Source organism: Magnolia sinica, chromosome 6 (assembly GCF_029962835.1).
Source record: "Magnolia sinica isolate HGM2019 chromosome 6, MsV1, whole genome shotgun sequence".
In the NCBI taxonomy this organism is placed as follows: Eukaryota; Viridiplantae; Streptophyta; class Magnoliopsida; order Magnoliales; family Magnoliaceae; genus Magnolia; species Magnolia sinica.
The window spans coordinates 97,680,591-97,701,395 of record NC_080578.1 but is presented as its reverse complement, the minus strand read 5'-3'; the positions used below and the strand labels follow the sequence as shown (position 1 = coordinate 97,701,395).

The 20,805-nt window shown below is 39.8% G+C and overlaps 1 protein-coding gene across 7 annotated transcripts in view; it reads left to right on the top strand.

Annotated features, from left to right (window-relative positions):
- The first annotated feature begins 5,239 nt into the window (after window positions 1–5,239).
- LOC131249198 (uncharacterized) overlaps window positions 5,240–20,805 on the top strand; it is a 35,374-nt gene continuing 19,808 nt past the window's right edge. Inside the window, exons 1-6 of one of the 7 annotated variants that reach the window (XM_058249815.1) lie at window positions 5,242–5,391; window positions 10,050–10,318; window positions 10,418–10,756; window positions 13,643–13,820; window positions 15,071–15,299; window positions 18,291–18,430. In XM_058249815.1, the coding sequence (XP_058105798.1) occupies window positions 10,487–10,756; window positions 13,643–13,820; window positions 15,071–15,299; window positions 18,291–18,430 (817 nt within the window). In that variant the 5' untranslated portion in view covers window positions 5,242–5,391; window positions 10,050–10,318; window positions 10,418–10,486. The other 6 variants (XM_058249821.1, XM_058249820.1, XM_058249817.1 and 3 more) reach the window with 6 other exon arrangements.

Below are 20,805 nucleotides of genomic sequence, written 5' to 3'. Positions count from 1 at the left end.
ATAGCTCTATCTTAAGAGTAACAATAATCTTTAACAGTAATGCTTTGTTGTAATCCAAGTATACGCTCTTACACGGGACTATTTCCAATTCCAGTACAAACAAATTTACTTTTAAAAAAGGTATATTGTAGTTGCTCCCTATGACCAATTGTAAGTATTTCCTTTATGTTTGACAGATATCGTAATTAAAAAGTGCTTTCGTACAGAAGGCAGGTTGTAACCCATCTCTGGAAGAGGAACTCCACCCTCCCACAATCACCTTATCACCTCATAACAATCTTTGCATGAGTGGCTGAATAGGTGACCGTTCTTTTAAAGTCTATATCATATATGATCGCATCTGACACATATACATATCTCGACGTTTAGGGTCAAAGTTGTTCGGTTTGAATCGAGCCGCACAATCAGTTATGGCATGCTTGCACAAACCACACGTGACAAAAAACAAACTGAGAGAACAATTTTTTGTATGTTCGATGGGAATAAAAACTACTTGATTGTCATAAATATTTATCGTGCACCGGTGTAATATGAGTCAAAAAGGCCATAACACTTCTAGTACTACCGAACCACATGCACGAGAAGAGAACACATATACAACCAATGCTCGAAATGTTGCCAAATGTGGCACCCAATCCTTCAAATCAGGGCATAACATCTTTATCTCGAACTGATCCTCTTGATATAATGTCTGGGCTATGCGATATGCAAATGGGGGTTTAGCATATTGCCAAGAAGTCACGAGCTCAAGCCTAGCAGTCATGAATTCAGGATGAAACCTTTAACATGTGGATGACCAGTTAGACTAAAAGCCTGAACGGGATGATGTCTATCTTTGCTGAAAGAATGCATGATATCCATCAACAATTTATGCCTCGACCAATTATTGATACTAGTTCTGTCAGAAATTCGGCACCAGTATCTCCAGTGCCGCAGTTGTTTGGTCCACAACGGAACACACATCCTGCTTTAATACAGGAAGTGTGGAATGTTTCTCTACCTCCTTTTGTTCAAGAAGTGCGGAATATCCCTCAACCTGTTAAGGTCAGGCAACCTAAATAAGAGAATATAAATTATATTCCTAACGTTATGAATCAGAAAATACCTGTGGGGCAACCCTTTTATATAAATATTCATCACGATGGAGAACAATACCCGAGAGTTCTTGAGCCACTTCTTGCAACTGAACCTTGCCATTTGGACTCGCAATCAAGTGTTACCATTAGCTCAATAAGTGTTAGGCCAAGTTCTGGACCATATTACTAACCCGATCTATCAAAAGCCATCTCCGGAAGGGATTAACCAACAATCCCATTGCCGCGGCCCAATTTGATGTTTTTACTCAAGATAGCTCAGTTCAACAAAGATGGCTAACTTTGATGTTTTTCAATTAAGATGGCCGAGTTCGACAATGGCGGACGACTTTGATGTTTTTTGGACCAAGATGGTCGAGTTTAACCAAGGCAGCCGAATTTGATGTGTTTTTGTTTAAGATGGTTGAGTTCGACTAAGATGGTCGACTTTGATGTGTTTTCGACCAAGATGACAGAGTTTGACTAAGGTGGTCGAATTTGATAATTTTTCAATAAAGATGTCCGAGTTCGACCAATGTGGCCGACTTTGATATTTTTCAATTAAGATTGTTAAGTTCAACCAAGATGGTCAACTTTGATGTATTTCAATCGAGATGGTCGAGTTCAACCAAGATGGTCGAATTTGATGTTTTTGATCAGCTGAACTGTCACTTTTATTACGCTGAACGAGAAACCAACATTGCTTTCACTTTTTTTACTAGAGGCGAAGTGACGTCGGGGTAATGTTGTACCATATTTCTTACCATTCCTTAATAGCCAATAAGAGAATGACAACTGCTATTGCATAAATATGATATAACATGCGGTAAGATCTTCAAAGATATTTGGAACACTTCTTATGTTTCCACAATTGGCGTTGAGCTGGATAGTACATATCATCTAATGACAGCGCACGGGATGACCGAAAAGTCCAATAGGTGGAAAACGATCAAGAGAAGAGGAATGGTTAGAAGAATACAAAGAGGCAGAATGATATGAAAGACTAACATGACAACGATTTAATTGTCATAGTGACGAAAGTAAAGAACAGAAACAGATACATAGTATCTGCGTAGTAAAGAACCTCATAAATAGATGGTGAAATCAACAGAACAAATCGTCTCATACCAACCAAATAAACCAAATAATTTATATTTCCTTATCATAACTCTTGCTTTATTTTATGAGTAACAATAATATTTAATGGTAATCTTTAGCTCTATCTGAGTTTACACTATAACGTTGGACTATTTTCGGGTCTAATACAAACATTTATACTTTTAGAAAGGCATCTTGCAATTGCTCCCTATGATTGGTTGTGAGTATTTCCTTTGTGTATAGAAGATCTCGTAATTAAAGTCTATTCGTACGAAAGTCAAGTTGCAACTAGTCTTCGGAGGAAGAACCCCACCCTTCGACAATTGCCTGATCGCCTCGTAACAATCTTGCATGAGTGGCTGAATAGGTGATCGATCTTCTCAAGTCTCAGTCATATACGATCACATTTGCCGTATCTGCCTATTTTAACATTTGGGGTCAAACTTATTCAGTTTGAATCGAGCTATACAATCAATTCTGGCATGCCCACACCCATCACACGTGATAAAAAATAAACTGAGTGACAACAAATTTTAGCACGCCCGGTGAGACTAAAATCTACTCGATTCCCATAAATATTTATTATGCACCGATATCATATGAGCCAAAGAGGTCATAACAGTTTTAGCACTACAGAATCTCCTGCATAAGAAGAGTAAATGCAGATATAGCTAGTGCATGAGATGTTGTTGAACCCAACACTTAATCCCGTGTCTTCATCTCGGACGGATCCTCTCGAGATAATGTTGGTTGAATTATGTGATATGCAAATGGAGATTCAACATATTATAAAATAGTTATGAGTTCAAGCTGGTCAGTAACGAATTTAAGCCGAAACCTTTAGCAAGTGGGGCTCACCTTATGCTCATATTAGATTGTATGAAAATAACATGGCATAACATATGTTAGAAAACAATGAACAACCACTTAAAAATCTCTAAGAAGTAGAGGTCCATGTAATGGTTAGATGTGCCTAATTAATGAGGTAACTTAATTTCATAATGTCAAACTCTCTCTAATTGAATTTAAAGCCATACAAATACCAAGGTGGCCACATCTACAATAATAATTATATGGTAAACTTAGTTAAAAATAATTGCAGTGCAGTTAAAGTGATTTGTTTTTAAGTAACTTTCTTTTTTAATTTTCAAACTCACTAATTTTTTGTGGCTGATGGTGCACTCTAAATCTAATGCCATACAACCGCTTCTAGCGATGGAACAGATCAGGTTAGACCCTGGCGTCACCTAAGATGGTATGACCCTTACTGTAGGGCAACCTTCACGAATGTAATATGTATCCATCCTATTGGTCCATTTTTCCAATATCATTCCAAAAATAAAATAAATCCAATAATCAGGTGATTCATACCATAGAAAACAATGGCGATGGAATGCCCTGCAATTAAAAACTTCTTAGGATGTACCTTAATGTTTAGGTAGTGTTTATTTTCCATCCAATCTGCTGATAAGATCACGTAAGCCTGGATAAAGGAAAAAATCAAATATCATCTTGATTCAGAGCTTTCATGGCTCATTAATGACCAATCACCACTGGCCTATGGTATGGTCCGGATCTGCTTCATTTTTGAGATAATACCCTAAAATGACCCGTAGAATGTAGAATGGTCGGTGTGGATACGGAATAAATACATCAATTTTTATTTATTTATTTTTTAAAATTACACACGCACACACACCCCATGTACTCATGCCGTAGTGGAATTTCACCACCTATGGAAACGGATTGGCTACTCCCCCTGCCACCAGCCAGTGGCTGATGGTCGGTGCTCCGTGGGTCCCACCATGATGTACGTGTTTCATCCACTCCGTCCATATGTTTTTTCAGTTAATTATATGCTATAAGACAAAAAATGAGGTATATGCCAATCTCAAATGGACCACATTAAAGGAAACAGTGTTGAATGAGCGTGGACCATTAAAAACCTCTTGGGGGCCATAAAAGTTTTGGATCAAGCTGATATTTGGTTTTTCCCTTCATATGGTCGTTTATGACCTAATCAACAGATTGGATGTCAAATAAACAGTACAGTGGGCCTTAGGAGGATTTTAATGGTGGATATTCACTCACCATTGTTTTCCTGTGGTGTGGTCCACCTGAGATTTATATCCCTATCTTTTTTTTTGTACAAAACTCTAAAATAATCTGTAAAAATGGATAAACGGAATTGATGAAACACATACATCATAATGGGGCCCACAGAGCACCGACCATCAGCCACAGGGCTGGTGGCAGGGGGAGTAGCCAATCCATTTCCTAACCAGGCGTTGAAATTCCTGCGAGTCTACCACCGAATAAGAGTAAGGACCACCGTTTTGGGTGAGTCATCTGCTCCCCCGTAAGCGGTGGAGATTGGTTCACGTTGCAGAGGATTCGGCCTCATCCTAGCCACCCAATTTTATCGTACTTTCTAGCGGTCATTCTTGGACCGTCGATCACAATCTAAAGGTCTTCTAACGCGGGCGGGAGGTCTGCACGTCATCACCCCATCTGCGGTGTCAGACCAACGGTTCGGATGAAGGAATCTTAGTCCGTTGCACAGCGTACTGATTGCTCCCCGAGCTTAGACCTTCATGCACGCCTGCACGTGTACAGGAATAGAGCTGCCACAACTTTGAAATAAGATATGAGCCAAACGCACATTTTAAAATGAAACGCCTCTCTCCTATTCAACGGACAGGACTCCAGCGATGCGTAACCACGATTTGAAAATGGTGGTGACTCTTTGATCTCACATGTGGCGATCTCATACGGGTATCCGGACCGTCCATACTGTGAGATACATTATGGATTGAGCATATCTACAAAAATGAGTTATATCGCAATTCTGATCACCCAGAAAATGGCTATTCAATGGACGGTCTATATTCCAAGTCTAAAATCAGATGGCTACTATAGTATTCTAGCTGTAAGATTGCGGAATATGCTCCATCCACAGCCGTCCAAGAATTTGCTGTGGATATCCGTACAGCTACGACACGTGCATAGTTGAAGAGTGACCATTATTTTTAAATGGTGGTGAACTAGCAGAGGAGTCTGGAACTCCTCTTCCTTTACGACACTGCGTATATTCCATGGCTCGATTCGCTCCGCAATACCAGAAATCATGACCAGAGAAAAAGAAAAAAATTAAGAAACAGAAATAAAACTCTCTCAATTCTCTCTCTCTCTCTCTCTCGTTAGCTCGCTGAAATCTGAGGTGAATTTTCTACTATTTTCTCTATCTTTCAATTCATTTGCATCATCCTCATTCACGTCGTTCACATCTGTCTGCATCTCTCTCTATCATTTTTGGGCGTTTCTCGATTGGGTTTTGGAGGAATTCCTCGAAGGGCGTGATTATGGGTGCTGATTTCTGATCCATTTCTTGTGTTCTAAGACATTTTTTTTTCACTTGGATTTTTGATTCTGGTGCCAAAGATACGTTCTTGGGGGCTTTCTCCTCCTTTCGGTTGAAAATTTGGGATTTTTTTGTGGTCTACTGGAAGAAATTGGGTTTATGATGATTGATATCTTGCATTTCTGGATCTGGGTTTTGCAATTTGGGAGCAGATTCGTAACTCTGGGTAGGAATCTACTCTGCATTTTCTGTCGGTTGCTTGCTTGTAATTTCGTCTTTTGATGAATGTTGAAAATGGGGACTGATTTTATCAATTGATGAGATGGGTGGTGATTTCTTGTTCTGTGGATGGCTCCGATTTGGCGATCCAAGCCGTTGTTCTAAGTTTGCCTTCTTGCAGAAGTATATGATCTGTTGAGCGAGTGTATGCATTGTGTCTTGGGTGGGTGCTTGTTTTGGTGATCCAAGCTGTTGGTTTGATGGGACCTGCTATATCTAGACCATACTCCAAAATTTTCTAAGATCCGAAGACCCTAGCCTTTAAACCTTCAGTGATTATTTCTGTTGATGTTACCTGTTGCTGTGATGTTTTCCTTATAAATCGCACACTACCCGTCTGCCCCGTGCATAATATTTTTGGGGCATCCCCAATTCATAGTGGCCCTATCAGATCAAAGGTCTGGAGGATATTTTCATAGCACAGCGGATATCCAAAGAGAAGATTCACATCAAACCACATGATGAATACAATGCTTGTAGTTTTGTATTGTAATGGAATACATCATGTGATGTGTATAGAATGCTACATTACTTGGTCCAGCCTACAGCTTGTGATGCTGTTGTCTAACGTTGGATGTGGGCCAATGTGGGGCTATCCATGCAAGTGGCCCTGTGTTCATCTAGAGTCTGTACAGAAGTCCTTTTGGTTTTCTGTTTATGGAGGTATTTTTGTCCGTTGCCATATATATGAGAAATAATAGAGAGAGAAATGAAAAGAAATGATGAATGGAAAAAGTCAAGAGAGAGTGGGCATGCTAGCTTCCCGTCACATCTCATCCATTGATCAAGGGGGTCTCTGCTCGACTTCCATCTACACCATTGACTTTGAGGGTGAAGTTCGTCATTTCTTTCCTTTTTGATTGGATGTGGATGGTTTTGTGGCCCAAGTCGATTGTTGTTGTGGACACATAGGAACTTATTGGGTTGCGTATCAGTTCCTGTGCCCAAAGTTCGTAATGCCTACTAACTTAGCACCAATAACTCAGTTGTAGGTATGCAGTTCCTTAGCCTTCATTTAGATGTTACTATATTTGGTTGAAATTATATGACACATTTAATGAAATTTCCATTGATTGATGTATGGTTATAAACTATATAATGTGGTCGTAACAATGGGGATCCAAATAAAGACAAATCTAACTTCTGTTCCAATCCAAGTGCACTTCTCCAAGGAAAAAAAATCTGATAGTAGTATAAAGACCTTTTCATATCTAGAATATGAAAAAGCATTAATAGATTATCTCTTCATTTTGAACTCACCAAATCTCATCCAATCCACATGCAAAATGAATATTGAAGCAAGGGAATTAAAGAAGATTAGTTTTGTGGGTCTCATTGCAAAGAAAACGACCCTAAGGAGCCTCATCTTTAGGGCTAGTTTGGATATTTGGGAAAAGAAAAGTGTAATAATCATCCAATGATGATGTCCCATGGATTCCAAGAGCACCATTCAATCTGTATGGCACTTGCTACGCCTATGAGAATTTATTCTGGAAAAGGCAAATGATTGCTTCGTGTGTTTCCTTTGCTATCCAAACAAGCTCTTGAATCCATGGTAAATCATCATTGGATAATTATTATAATTTTTTTTTTCTTTTCTTTTCCCACTATCCAATCCGGCCCTTAGGGTTCTAGAAGAGTCTCACTTATAGAATTTAGCTCGATTGAAGGAACCTAAATAGTGGGTATCTCGTTCAATCTGATAACTTGCATATTGCGTTCTTTTCATCCATAGGGTAATGGCTGTATGCCCCCTTCTTTGCATGATAATTTTCAAGTAAGAAGACACTTCTACTCAAAAGCTATTGACTCAACTCTAACTCAATCTTTCTAATTGGAAGTTACAGTAAAAGAAGGGAGAGAGAATAAATAAAGAAACTAACCTAGAAAAGACTCAAAACATTATAAAATACCATGTATTTGAAGCTGTGTTCGAATTTGGCTTTTCTTGGGAAGTAGCTGTGGCATTTCAGTAGTAAAGAGGGAAGGCTTTGAAAGGAGATTATTGCTAGCAAATATGGGGTGGAGGGGGGGTTTGGGAACTGAAGAGTTCTTCTTTATACCATGCTTCTAGTATTTGGAAAGTGATTGTGTTGGTCAGGCATTTATTCAACAAAGGGGTCTCCTTCTCCTTGGGGGTTGGAAATCACATTTGCTTTTGGACAAATATTTGGTGTGGAGATCGAACGCTTCTAGAAGAGTTCCCCAGTTTAGCCCATATTTCTTCTAAAAGATTCATTAATATGGATAGATGCTACTCGATTGTTGGTGGGATTGTTGTGTGGGCTTCTCCGTGCCTTAGGAATTTGACTAAGGAGGAAATCTTGGAGTTGGCTGAATTGTTGTCTTGCTTGGAAAATGTGATTGCTTCGACTCATGATGATTCCTTAGTATGTCGAGCCATGCTTCGGGTCACTTTCCCGTTCGATACCTCTTCACCTGATATATGGCTTACCACATTAATGTAGGGAAATTTTCACACCGGGCTCGAGTGGGGTAACCTGTGGAATGCGGGGACACTCAGGGTGGGTGATCCATGTGAAACGGAACCCACGTGAATTGGGGCCCATGAGGGGGTTCGACCGAGGTCCTAACCCTTGCGATGTGGGGCCTGAGCTATGAGATAAAGGGATTGATTTGTCACTCTCTATCAGTTAGAGTTTTTAGAGCAAGTTGTTAATTGTCCTGCATCAAAGTGTATTAATGTAGGGGCATTTTCACATCGGGCTTGAGTGGGGTAACCTGTGGGATGCAGAGACACACTTGGAGTGGCCCGTGTGAAGCGGAACCTATGTGAAGTGGGGCCCACGAGGGGGTTTGGCCGAGGTCCTAACCCATGCGATGTGGGGCCTGGGCTATGAGATAAAGGGATTGATTCACCATTCTCTATCAGTTTGAGCTTTTAGAGCAAGTGGCTAGTTGTCCTACATCAAAGTGGTATCAGAACGGGAGGTCGTGTTTGAGACTCCTTAGTAGGGGTGATTAATGCATGGGCATTTTCATACCGGGCTCGAGTGGGGTAGCTTGTGGGATGCGGGGACACTCGGGGTGTGTGGCCCATGTGAAGCAGAACCCATGCGAAGTGGGGCCCACAAGGGGGGTTTGGTGGAGGTCCTAACCCATGCGATGTGGGGCCTGAGCTATGAGATAAAGGGATTGATTCGCCACTCTCTATCAGTTCGAGCTTTTAGAGCAAGTGGCTAGTTGTCTTGCATCACTCATCATCATCCCTTCCCGTTTCATTTGTGGTTGTATGAAACCTCCTCTCGGGTGGCGGCTTTCGTTTGGTTAGTGAGGATAAAGAGAGTGCTAATTGTTGATAATTTACAAAGAAGATTTGTTATTCTCTCAAGTATTTGTCTGATGTGCATGGGAGATGCAAAGTCGATCAATCACCTCTTTCTTCATTGCACATTTGCTCCAAAGGTGTGGGACCACTTTCTAAATGTTATCTACATCGCTTGGGTATTGCTGAAGTCTGTGACGGTTCTCTAGCTGGGCATGGAGGTGGGGTGGGAAAAACCGGAAAGGTTCTATGGTGATTGCTTATTTTTGCAGTTTTGTGGTCCATATGGGGGGATTGCAATAGGTGATGCTTTTGAAGTAGGAGTTCTTCATCTCACAAGGTTATCAGGGATATTAAAATGTAATGTGTTGGGTTGAGCCTCTTATCTGGCCTCTTATCTAAAGGTAGTTAAATCTGCCATTCTCTCTCTCTCTCTCTCTTGAGTTGTAGAGTTGGGTTGTATTCTTTTTACGCCTTTGGTATGCTTCTAATAAATTTCAGCTCTCTCTCTCTCTCTCTCAAAAAAAAAAAAAAGTATTACCCAGACTCTGTATAGGCAAAAGGTGCCAATGTCACGTGCGTTACCAAGTGTTTCAACATGTATGTTCTCGTATTGGTGTTTGATGTATGCCATAGATAAAGTACATCGACATATTTTATATTGCAGAAAAGACAAGGGCTGCAAAAATGCTAGAACGTGTTTATTCCAGTTTGCCTGTTTGGGTCACGTACTTACTAGGAGATTGAACATGTGGGTTTCTTTTTCTCATGTTTGGTTTCTTCTCTTAGATGTTTCTTCATCTGTTCTTTTCTTCTATCTTATATTTCTATGAATCCTAGCGATAAGAGCACGAATTTATGTAATCTTTTTTCCCGCTTTCCATAAATGGCTTTATCAGATTCATGTTCTATAGCGCTTCTTTACTCTTCTGAATTAATTGTGTGCTGACAGAAGAAGTTACAGATGCAAGGCACCTGTTAAACAAAGGGGGGTCACGACAGCTGTAGCTTCGTTTGCACCTTGGGATTTCTTGATGTCGAGGGGTTTCCAGTTTGGCAATCTCCTCCATGAATTGTGATGGGGGTTTGCAAATGGCTCCTGCAGTTGGCTCGGTTTTACAGCATGGAGGCAGATGACGATGGTGGTTTTGCATCAGTATTTCAACAACTAGACTAACATGGGTTCTTTGTGTGCTGATACCTAACAAGTACTTCCTACTGTAAGTATTTAACATGGATTAATCTTGGCTAAATTTCCCAAGAGCCAGAGCTACTTGCATTGTCCATTGCCTTTGGCTAATAGCATATGGGTTTTGAAAGGTCTGGCTCTTGATATTCTCTGGTAAAGCAAATCCAAAAAGTTCTGGTATAGTTGTAGTTTCAATATTTATGGAGGGTTTGGGATTGGGCCTGGGGTCTGTAAAGCAGTCAGCAGCACGCAAACTAAACTCCAGCAGCTTTCAGAAAGACTTGTGGTTCATTGCACGAGAAGGTTCATTAACTGATTTAGATGCTGCGTTGTTGCTGCTGAAGAAGAACGGCGGAAATATTAATTCGAGGAATGCGTTTGGCCTCACTCCTCTTCACATTGCTATATGGAGAAATAATGTGCCTATTGTGAGGAGGCTACTTGCTACCGGTGCTGATCCTGATGCCAGGGTGTGTTAGTTGTATATTCCGTCATATCAATGTCGTGTTTTCTCCTTGTTCAGTAATTCTGTAAAATTGTTTCTGGCTAGGTGCTGGCTCATCATCCATACCTCTTTTTTCAATGAATCAAGTTTTTTTTTTTCCCCTACAATGTTACTTAGAGCATGGGTACTGGTATCGAGTACGGCAAGGATTGAGTTTGGGGATTCCTCAAAAACCCAATTGTCAGGACATGGGTGTGGCAAAGATTGGTCACTCCTGGCAAGTATGATCATGTAAAAAATACTTCCTAACAACATCACTAGCTGAATTTGCTGCCCGGTTGGGATGATTCACTACAAAAATAAATAACTGATGTTTTTACTGTTCATATCTCAATTAAATGTGGATTTCAAGTCTGTGGGAAGCATATATCCTATCCTTGTCCCAGTGCCAAGTATCATTTATTCCTTGTTGCCCTCCCTTTGTTGAGAAACACTCCAGTGCTTTCAGAGCACTATAAGTTCTAGTGCCTTTGGTTGCATTGGGTCATTTGGACAGTCCAAGCAATTGGTCTGAACTGTCCGTTAAGTACAAAACACATTTCATGGGCTATCCTGCAAAAAACACACTGATCCAATGATCCAATCCATCCTAAATTTGGCCTTAATTTTCGTAGTCTCTCTCTCTCTGTTTTTTTTTTTTTTTTAATTTTTTTAATTTTTATTTTTAAAATTATAAATTATGCCATGAATGGGATGGTTAGGATTCCCAAACAAAAGTGATCCTTTCCATGATGGCCCTGACAAATACATGGATCAAATGTTGATTTAACCTATTTTTGTGTAACAATATTAATTTTTTTTTTCAGAGTTAACAAATTTTATTGAAAGAACTCACAAAGCAAGAAAACAAAACAAAGCGCTAAACAGCCAAACAAAAATCTACAGGAGAGTAGCAGCCGGGGTAGTCTCTACATAACCCGCCCACTCTTTGACTAAAGAAGAAATCCTAGCAATCACGACATCTACCCCCTCCACATTTCGGAAGCATCTCCCATTTCTAGAGCCCCAAATAGCCCACAACATGGCCAAAAGAAGTAAACGCCAATAAGCTTAAGACTGTCATGAAATGAGTATTGAACCTAATTAACTGTATAGCTTAATACAGTCATATGCTTAAGACTGTCAAATTGATGAGATGTTTGAATGATGGCCCATGAAATGCGTGTTGAACCTAATTAACAGTTTAAATCAATGGATTAGATCGTCTGTGTCCCAATGCAACTGGGAGCACTGAAGTTTTCTCCCCTTTTTTAGTTCCCCCCCCCCCCCCCTCCCCCTTTGATTATCTGAAGCATGTTTATTTTTCTACATGTTCAGGAAGAGCTTGCTGTGTTTTGATTAACTGGAAACTTCATTCTAGTTTTATTAGATTTGATGTTAGCTCCATTAGGCACAGAAGAACAAATGTTGCTTTGTATCAACTCATCACAGCAAGCATTACTTGGTGACCAAAAGCTAACGCGTGCATGCACACACATGAACATATATATGCATACATGCACATGCATATGCATACACTCATACGCAGGGATGCATATGTGTGCATGCATAAATGCACACACGTGCATATACATGAGGATCATGAAATTCTTATGTAACACAACAAATGGAATGAGTGCGAGGCTTAACCTAGTAAATATAAAACATAACATTAATAAAAAGGAAAACCAAATGTTTAGCTTTGAAGTTGACTCCCTAATTTCCATGAAGATAAAAACACGCCTCCAAAGTTCCTTTGGTTTGTTACAGGTCCAAATAGTAAATATTCTCGGAACTACTTCTATCACTAAAGGACCGGAATTCGACGTGGCAAAAAAGGTGAAGCACTTCGCAAGTGGCTCTAGCTTCCCCTTTTACACTATCCCATTCCTGCGAGGCTAGAGAATGAGAAAAGAAAATTCCTTTTCAAATCTATTTATGGCACCCAAACCACAAGGACCAGGTTTTTTGTAACCTTTCAAAAAGAAAAAAAGAAAAAAAAAGAAGACCTGGGTTTCTGGAAGAGTGGCCTCTGAGATGAAGCTTCAGAACTCCCATTGATGGTGGGCTAGACAAAGAAATTTTTTTCCCTCACGCCATTGCTTGTGTTGATCCTCAATGTCCAACTCAAAAAGGGATCTGAAGACAATATACTCACAAATTCTTTGCATGCAAGAGCCTGGTAATTAGAGATCTTCAAAGATACCATGCAAACTTGCAAAGGCTTTCCTTGTTCTCAAAGATCCATTTATTCCATTCCTTCCAAATACCCCACAAGATGACAGAAAGAAGCAATTGCAAAGTAATTCCCTTGACTTAGATGGATACTAGTCCAAATACTAAAAATATTTGGTCACCGATCCTTGGAGCACCCAAGAGATCTTGAAAAGCTCAAAGAATTCACGCTTATAAATGGTCTCATGCCACAATAAAAAAGATGCTGTAATATGTATGACTGCTAAATCTCTGTGGATATTATAGTTCTGTTAAAATTTAGTATGTTGGACTCAGTACTGTAGAATGGGTGTGACCTTTGAATTCATATGACTAAAATGTGGATAGCATGCTATGATCTGTATCGCTGTCTCAAACTCTTGGAAATGATTCTCCCGTTCCCAGCATCATGTCTGTATCAATGACCATATCTGGGCATAACACACATATCAGGTGCTGCATTTCTAATGCTTTTGAGATTGTGAGGTATATAGCTGCGCACTTTGCTATTTTTGGAGGAACCATGCTTCTTAGTTTTATTATAAGTTTCTCATACATTTTGTTTTTTTCTGAAAGAGGTCTCACATTAGTATGGCTATATATACTTGTATGATGAAAATAAGGTCATTTAAACAAGTGACCCACTTTTCTCTTCCAGGATGGAGAATCAGGATGGAGCAGCCTACACAGGGCTCTCCATTTTGGTCATCTTGCTGTGGCAAGTGCTCTTCTCCAGGCTGGTGCATCCCTTACATTGGAGGATTCCAAGTGTCGCACCCCTGTTGATCTCCTTTCTGGACCTGTGCTACAGGTTGTTGGAAATGGACATAATTCAGGTATATTATCAAATTTTGTTTAGTGCATGATTTTGAGGACAATAAACTAAGCGCCTGTTGGGATAATAGGGAATGGGCATAGAGGAATTGTATGATTCCCAACATGAGGATATGCATAGTATGCTCACTTCAGTATGTACAAATGGGGTCCGCTGTTCATTATCCAGACTATTGATCTGATAAGCCCTGTTGTGGATGGACTATGCATTAATTTTCTTCTATGGGACAATTGTGACCCTTGTGTTGGTGGCCTGCACATAGACAACCAAATTAAAAAGCAGCAGCAGGTCTTATTCAGTAGAGAAAATGCAGAAATTTGGATGGGTACAAGCTTCAGTCTAGGAGATCTTTTGGGCATAGACGATACTGTTGGGGCCTCTCACTTCAATGGTCCAGGTCATTTGAACATTGGTTCCACTTGTACAAACTGAAGACCCAAGGCTACTGTGCATATTTATGGGCCGAAAATCATATAATTCCATATGGGCATAAGCAAACGCACACCATAGAGGTTTTTTTAATTTTTTTTTTTTTTTAAATTTGTCTGCTTATATTTCACATGTCAATGCTCATGAATCACATAAGCATGTATGCATTCACGTGTATTTGGGGGTGGGCCACCTTCGTGGGGATGTTAGCGGTGTTGCCAAGCTTCTAAATGACATGTGGAACATTCAATATTCAATCTGGATTATCCACCCATTACATACCACTATTGGCAGGACTGACGAAAAATCACACTGGTCAGATGATCCTAACCATTTAATCAGTGGCATGAAAATGGACCTTCAAGATTGTAGAGAACAAAATAGGTCCAATCATCATCTGGAAACATCCATTTCAATAAGTCTCACCATGGATTGCTTATGATGGCAAAGAAGCACTTTGGTTAGATGATTCTAACCATCCACTATAGGCTTGTAAAGGAACATAAGGTTATAAAAAATGGTCAATGTTGTGATTGGCTTTTTTTTTTTCTTTTCCTGCATCAAGTTGCCCCTAGTGGTACATGGGCTGGGTAGATTGATAATGGACTGTCTGACAAGTCAATTTAAAGTTTTGGTGATGGTCTCTTCTATCAAATTCTATTTTTCTTCCGTTTTTAATTTAATCCCGTTGCTTTTAAAATTTTATTTTATTTTTTTTAAAGTTTTGGTGACACACTGACATTGCTAACAATCCAATGAAGGTGGTCTTTTTATGTCATACATCTATACTCCTGCCATCCTGATTTCCAATCTCCTTTTCAGTTGCCACGGAAGTCTTCAGTTGGGGAAGTGGCACAAACTATCAACTTGGTACTGGAAATGCACACATACAGAAGCTTCCTGGCAAAGTTGATGCACTTCAAGGTTCTTATACTAAGATAGTTGCTGCTGCGAAGTTTCATAGCGTAGCAGTTGGTGCTAGTGGTGAACTGTACACTTGGGGATTTGGAAGGGGAGGTCGCCTTGGGCACCCTGACTTCGATATCCACAGGTTTGAAAATGCTGCATCTCTTAAAACCTGCTTCTGCATCTTTTGGCGCATGTAAAGATCGGTGGCAATGCTTGTCTACTTGCAATTTTCTTATCAGGACAATTACTCTTTTCATACATGTCGGAGTGCTGATGTGTGTGTGCATGCATGTGTTTGTGTGTGTGTGTATATATCCCTTTATCTGAGTGCAGGTCCCTGGATGTTACATCCTTAACGCTATGAAGTTCATCAAGCAATCAAAATAGAATAGCTTAATGGTAGACAGGAGTTGTTGGGTTTGAGCCCAGATTACCTAAATACCTATACAACGCAATTAAAATAGAAGAAAAAAAGAAGAAGAAGCACTTCTGCAATCAATTTGAAATAATATCAGTCCTTTCTGATGGCATATGAATGATCCTTCAAAATAGCTTTGTAAGGCCCGTGGACTCTAGGCTTTTACAATTATAAGGAGAATGACCGAATGTCCCAAAAAGGTTTTTCAGTGATACGCAAAAGCAGATGAACTGCAAAATAAGAAAACTGAAGTGGGTTACGGCAGGAAAGCCTTCTAGTATGAGCTCAAACAATTTTAACATTGCACATGCGTGACTTGCATAATTTGGAGTGTTGATTCGGGAGTGGTTTTTCCCTCTCTTCTGCAGCCAGCAACCATTTAGAACAGACAACATCAAGAACTAACAATGATTGATTTCTTGCTCAAAAAAAAGAAAAAGAAAAGCACTAAGGATAATATTTGAAAGCTAACGTAGAAAAGATGAATGGATTTCTTGTTAATTGTTTTGTTTTTTGTTTTTCAGGAACACCATTCTGCCCCACACTGAAGGTGGGCTTTTGGTGTGGACATGAAGCAGCTAGAAATGTTATGTTTATTCTCCCACTTGACGTCAAAAGTGATTGGCATTACAGATTAACTGTATTCAAACTGAGAAATAGTTTAGTAGTTGAATAAAATATACTTATGTTTCTTCTTGCTCCCTTTTTCCGTCATTTACAGGTTTCATTTGCATTTAAAGATAATTGTGCATGCTGTGACTGGCTGCTGACTTTAGGGGCATTGCCTAGTATTTGTCATTTCTAGTTTTAAGCTTCAGAAGTCCGGTCCGAGTTAGTCTATTTGTTTGAAATCAAGCATGTTCATCGTTTTAAGACTCATTTGAGTCTGGTGCAACTTGTCAACTTGTCATTTGAGTCTCTTCTTTTGAAATCAAGCATGTTCATCGTTTTAAGACTTGTTTGAGTCTGGTGCAACTCAGACGAGTCAGCTCGGACACCCCCCCCCTCTCTTTTGAATGAGAGCAGATTAGGGGAGACCCTGGCCTCAACCCCACCTTGATGTATCTATGCTGCCCATCCGCATTTCTAGATCATTTTAGGGTATTATCCCAAAAAAGAAGCAGATCCAATTATCAGGTGGACCATACCATAAGAAAAAGTGGTGATTGACCGTCCTACCATTAAAAACTTCTTCAGGCGCACCTTAATGTTCCTCTAGTGTTCATTTACCATCCAATATGTTGATAAATTCAGATAAGCCTGGACGAAGGGGAAAAAATATCAGCTTGATCCAAAACTTTTGTGGCCCATTAATGGTCAATCACCACTGTTTCTTATAGTATGGTCCACCTGATAATTGGATCTGTTTCATTTTTGGAATAATTCCCTAAAACGGTCCAAAAAAATGGATGGACAGTGTGGATACATAATACATACATCAAGGTGGGCCCCACGGTAACCCCACAGTAAGGGTCGCACCGTCTTGGGTGAGGCCGGGGTCTCACCTACTCCCTGTGAATCACCCATGACCTGGGCGAGTCATGATTCGACTCGAGAACAAGTCGATCCGAGTTTCTGAGTGATAAAGCCACGAGCATGGTCCATCTAGTGCTTGTCATGGCCAAGGTATTCACTAACAGTAATGGTGGCCATAACAGCATGGCTCATTTACTGCTTGTTATGGCTGTTACGATACAGGCCTTATGGCTCTATAATGGTCAAGATTATTTTTTTTTCCCCTTTCAGAAAGGGGTTATAGCCCTGTATTGCGTAATGGCTCCCACTGTTGCCATTACATAACAGCATGGTTCATTTGCTGCTTGTTATGGCTGTTACGATACAGGCCTTATGGCTCTATAATGGTCAAGATTTTTTGCTTTTCTTTCAGAAAGGGATTACAGCCCCGTATTGTGTAATGGCTCCCACCGTTGCCGTTACATAACAGCCATTATGTAATTGTGTTTTAATACCTTGGTGATGGTCCACCAAAATTTCTCAACGCTGATCGCTAGATTACCTAGCATGGCCTGTGGCAAGTGGAATTGCTACTCTGATGTTATTTGAGCATGCTCTATTGATGTCAGTGTTTGCTTTGCATGCTCATAGGAATGTTTATATTGTTGGTTGGAGAAGAGAGCTGGCAGGCAGATATAGGACTGTGAATGCTTGTGGTAGGTTGTCTTTTCAAGTACTTATGGGTGTTCCCATATTAGCAGGTTTGTGGTTGTAGCAGGCATTTAAATGCTGATATAGATATTCATGTCAATCAGTTGTGGGTCAGCAAGAAACATTTGATACCTCTGAGCTTGTTACGTGTAAAAATCACATAACATAGGAAGTGTTTTGATTCTCCATTATTTACTGTCTCGGCACCCATGCACTATTTCAAAGGGCATTTTGTTCTTGACATGGTGACTGTTTTCCTGTTTATACTTTTCTTTTCATGAATTGTTTCGCATGCCTTTTGCAGCTTTATAGGAGAATAGCTGTTTCGCTATCTCAGCGGTTCAGCTCTCTCCTTGTTCTGTTTTTCTTTTGCATTTAATAAAGTCTACATCATTTTTCAAAAAAAAAAGAAGAGTAGTTCTTCTTTGTGAAGACTTCTCTCCCGCTAAAATACATTGGCATGTTTCTTGTTCCTGTGTTGCAATATTCGAGAGTTGTGAGGAGTAGCTGCTCTCCATATTGGAGGTGCTAATTTGCAATTGTTTGCAGTGGTCAAGCTGCAGTTATCACTCCTCGGCAGGTGACCCTTGGGTTAGGATCTCGCCGAGTTAAGGCTATTGCAGCAGCCAAACATCATACCATCATTGCAACAGAGGGCGGGGAAGTGTTTACTTGGGGGTCAAATCGAGGTAATCTTTGGTATTTTACATCTACACATGTCTAATATGCTGACAGCATACTGTGATTCTTCTGAAGATTTGGTCCAACTCGAATTTTTGGTGGCCAGAGAATCTTATATTTAAACCGATTGACATTCTACGTACGTAACATTGGATGCACATCCAATAATATCTGCCTGTTTGGCAATGATAGCCTGATTGTCTGTCATCATCATCATCATCATAGCCTTATCCCTGCTATAGTCTAGTTTCTCTGCCAGTACAGAATAAGAGCCTTGCTAATGGGCTTCTTTGAGGCACACGTGCTAGCATAGCACATATGTGAGAGATCCAGTCTGTTCATCAGGTGGTCTGCTAGGTTGGTTGGCTCATCCAATTGGTCTCACGTATAAAATAAAGATGCACTGATAAAAAAAATTGGCCAACTGTCCACATTTAATGTACACGTAACGTTTTTTAAATAGTGAATAGCTTGTAGCATAGCATTCACACCTTCAAAGAGTGATGTGTTAGTTATGCAGCTTGTAGTAGGAAAAATAGGGCAAGGAGTAAGTACAAAGAAATAATAACAATATCCATAAAAAAGGAAGATAAAAATAACAACCGAACTGATTTGTTACTGTTGCTCATATTATTTCTCTAAAGTCGTTGCAAGAACTAACTATTTTTTTTTTTTTTATTATTTATTTATACTGAAAATAGCAAGATGTAATAACTCATTGAAAACATTATTTGATTTTACTGTTTTAGTGAAAAATAGTATATAGCACATATTTAAAAAAGAAAAAAAGGGGGAAAAAGAAGAAAATGTAGTTGACTATGTAACTTATAAGGGAGGCTGCATGGTGTGTAGCATATGCTACTAAATGTGTACCATACCATTTGCTACATGTGACTTAAGCTAGTTTTATGTGCTGCATAGGATAGGCTATTTAAAACACTGGTTCCTCCTACCTGATGCATGCACTGGTCTGATGTGCTTGCATAACACGCACATGAGAGATCTGGTCTGTTCATCAGTTGGCCCACACTGTGTAGTAGGTGCCTTGGCTCAAAATGCAGGTCGGTCAGCGTACCTGGTCAGTCTCACATATATTGTAAGGATGAAATACTGAAACATATTGATAACAGTCCACATATTGAAACATATTTATAGTCATGTTGCAAAGAATTCTCCTTCTATTGAAGAGGAATCGGCCTATCAGATTTGGAAATACCAAGTTCCTCCAAAGATAGCTACTTTCGGTTGGTTGGTTTGTAAGAAAAAGGTCCTGACAGTGGACAATCTGAGGAAAAGGGGCATGTACATCACAAATATCTGTCTATGTTGCATGGAAAATGAAGAAACAGTGGACCATCTCTTTATCCACTGTCCTTTCACATATCGGATATGGACTGAAATTCTGCTCCGCTTTAAGATTCAATGGACTTTTCCAGAATCTGTTCGAGGATTGCAGCAGGCATGGCATGGTGTAAGCTGTGGAAAGCATAGGTCAAAGCTGTGGAGAATGTCTCTTTTGGCAGTATGGTAGGCTGTGTGGGAAGAAAGAAATGGGAGGTGTTTTAATGACATGTCTAAATCTTTAGAGGCTACTGTCAATAGGGTGATTCACTTTTTAGTTGAGTGGGCTTATGCTGTTGATAAACTAAAGGGCTGTAATCTTCCTTTTCTAGGGAGTAGCTGAGTCGCTATCCCATCTCTTCAGCTCTCCTTTTGTGTTGTTTCTTTTGCTTTCGTTTCAATAAAATTATGACGCAGGACAGCCCTAATTATGATGCATGCTCATGGAGATAATTAAACAGCGGAAATAAAAGGAATAAATGATCTAAAATTCTAACAATAATCATCAGAACTGAGAAAATCATAAAGGAAACATGCAATGGAGCGGGCCATCACTACAACCATGGAGTATGGAATTCAATTACTACTTAGGTTGGATCCGGCGAGGGATGAGACCTCCCGATCTTGCATGGTCACACCCAATCGATCAATGAAGATCACTAGTCCGAAGAACCAAGAAGTTTCTCGGATTAGGGATTTGAGAATTTGGAGATTTAGGGTTTAGATCGGTTCTCAAGATTTTGATCGAAGAGGAATTAGCCAAAACAAAAAAAAATAGAAGAAAGAAAGTTATTACCTTGAGGAAGTTGGAGGGGCACAAGAAGAAATTAGAAGAAGAAGATCAAGGGGAGAGAAGAAGCACCATTAGAGAGAAGAGAGAAAGGAGGCAACCAAAGGGTTTGCTTTTCATTCATCAATAGTTCAAATTCGTGTTTAGGGCTTTATCCCACTTAAATAAGCACATAAAGACATAAAATTACTAAAATACCCCTAGGATAAGCAAATAAAGATATAAGATTACTAAAAGACCGCTAACTAAGTC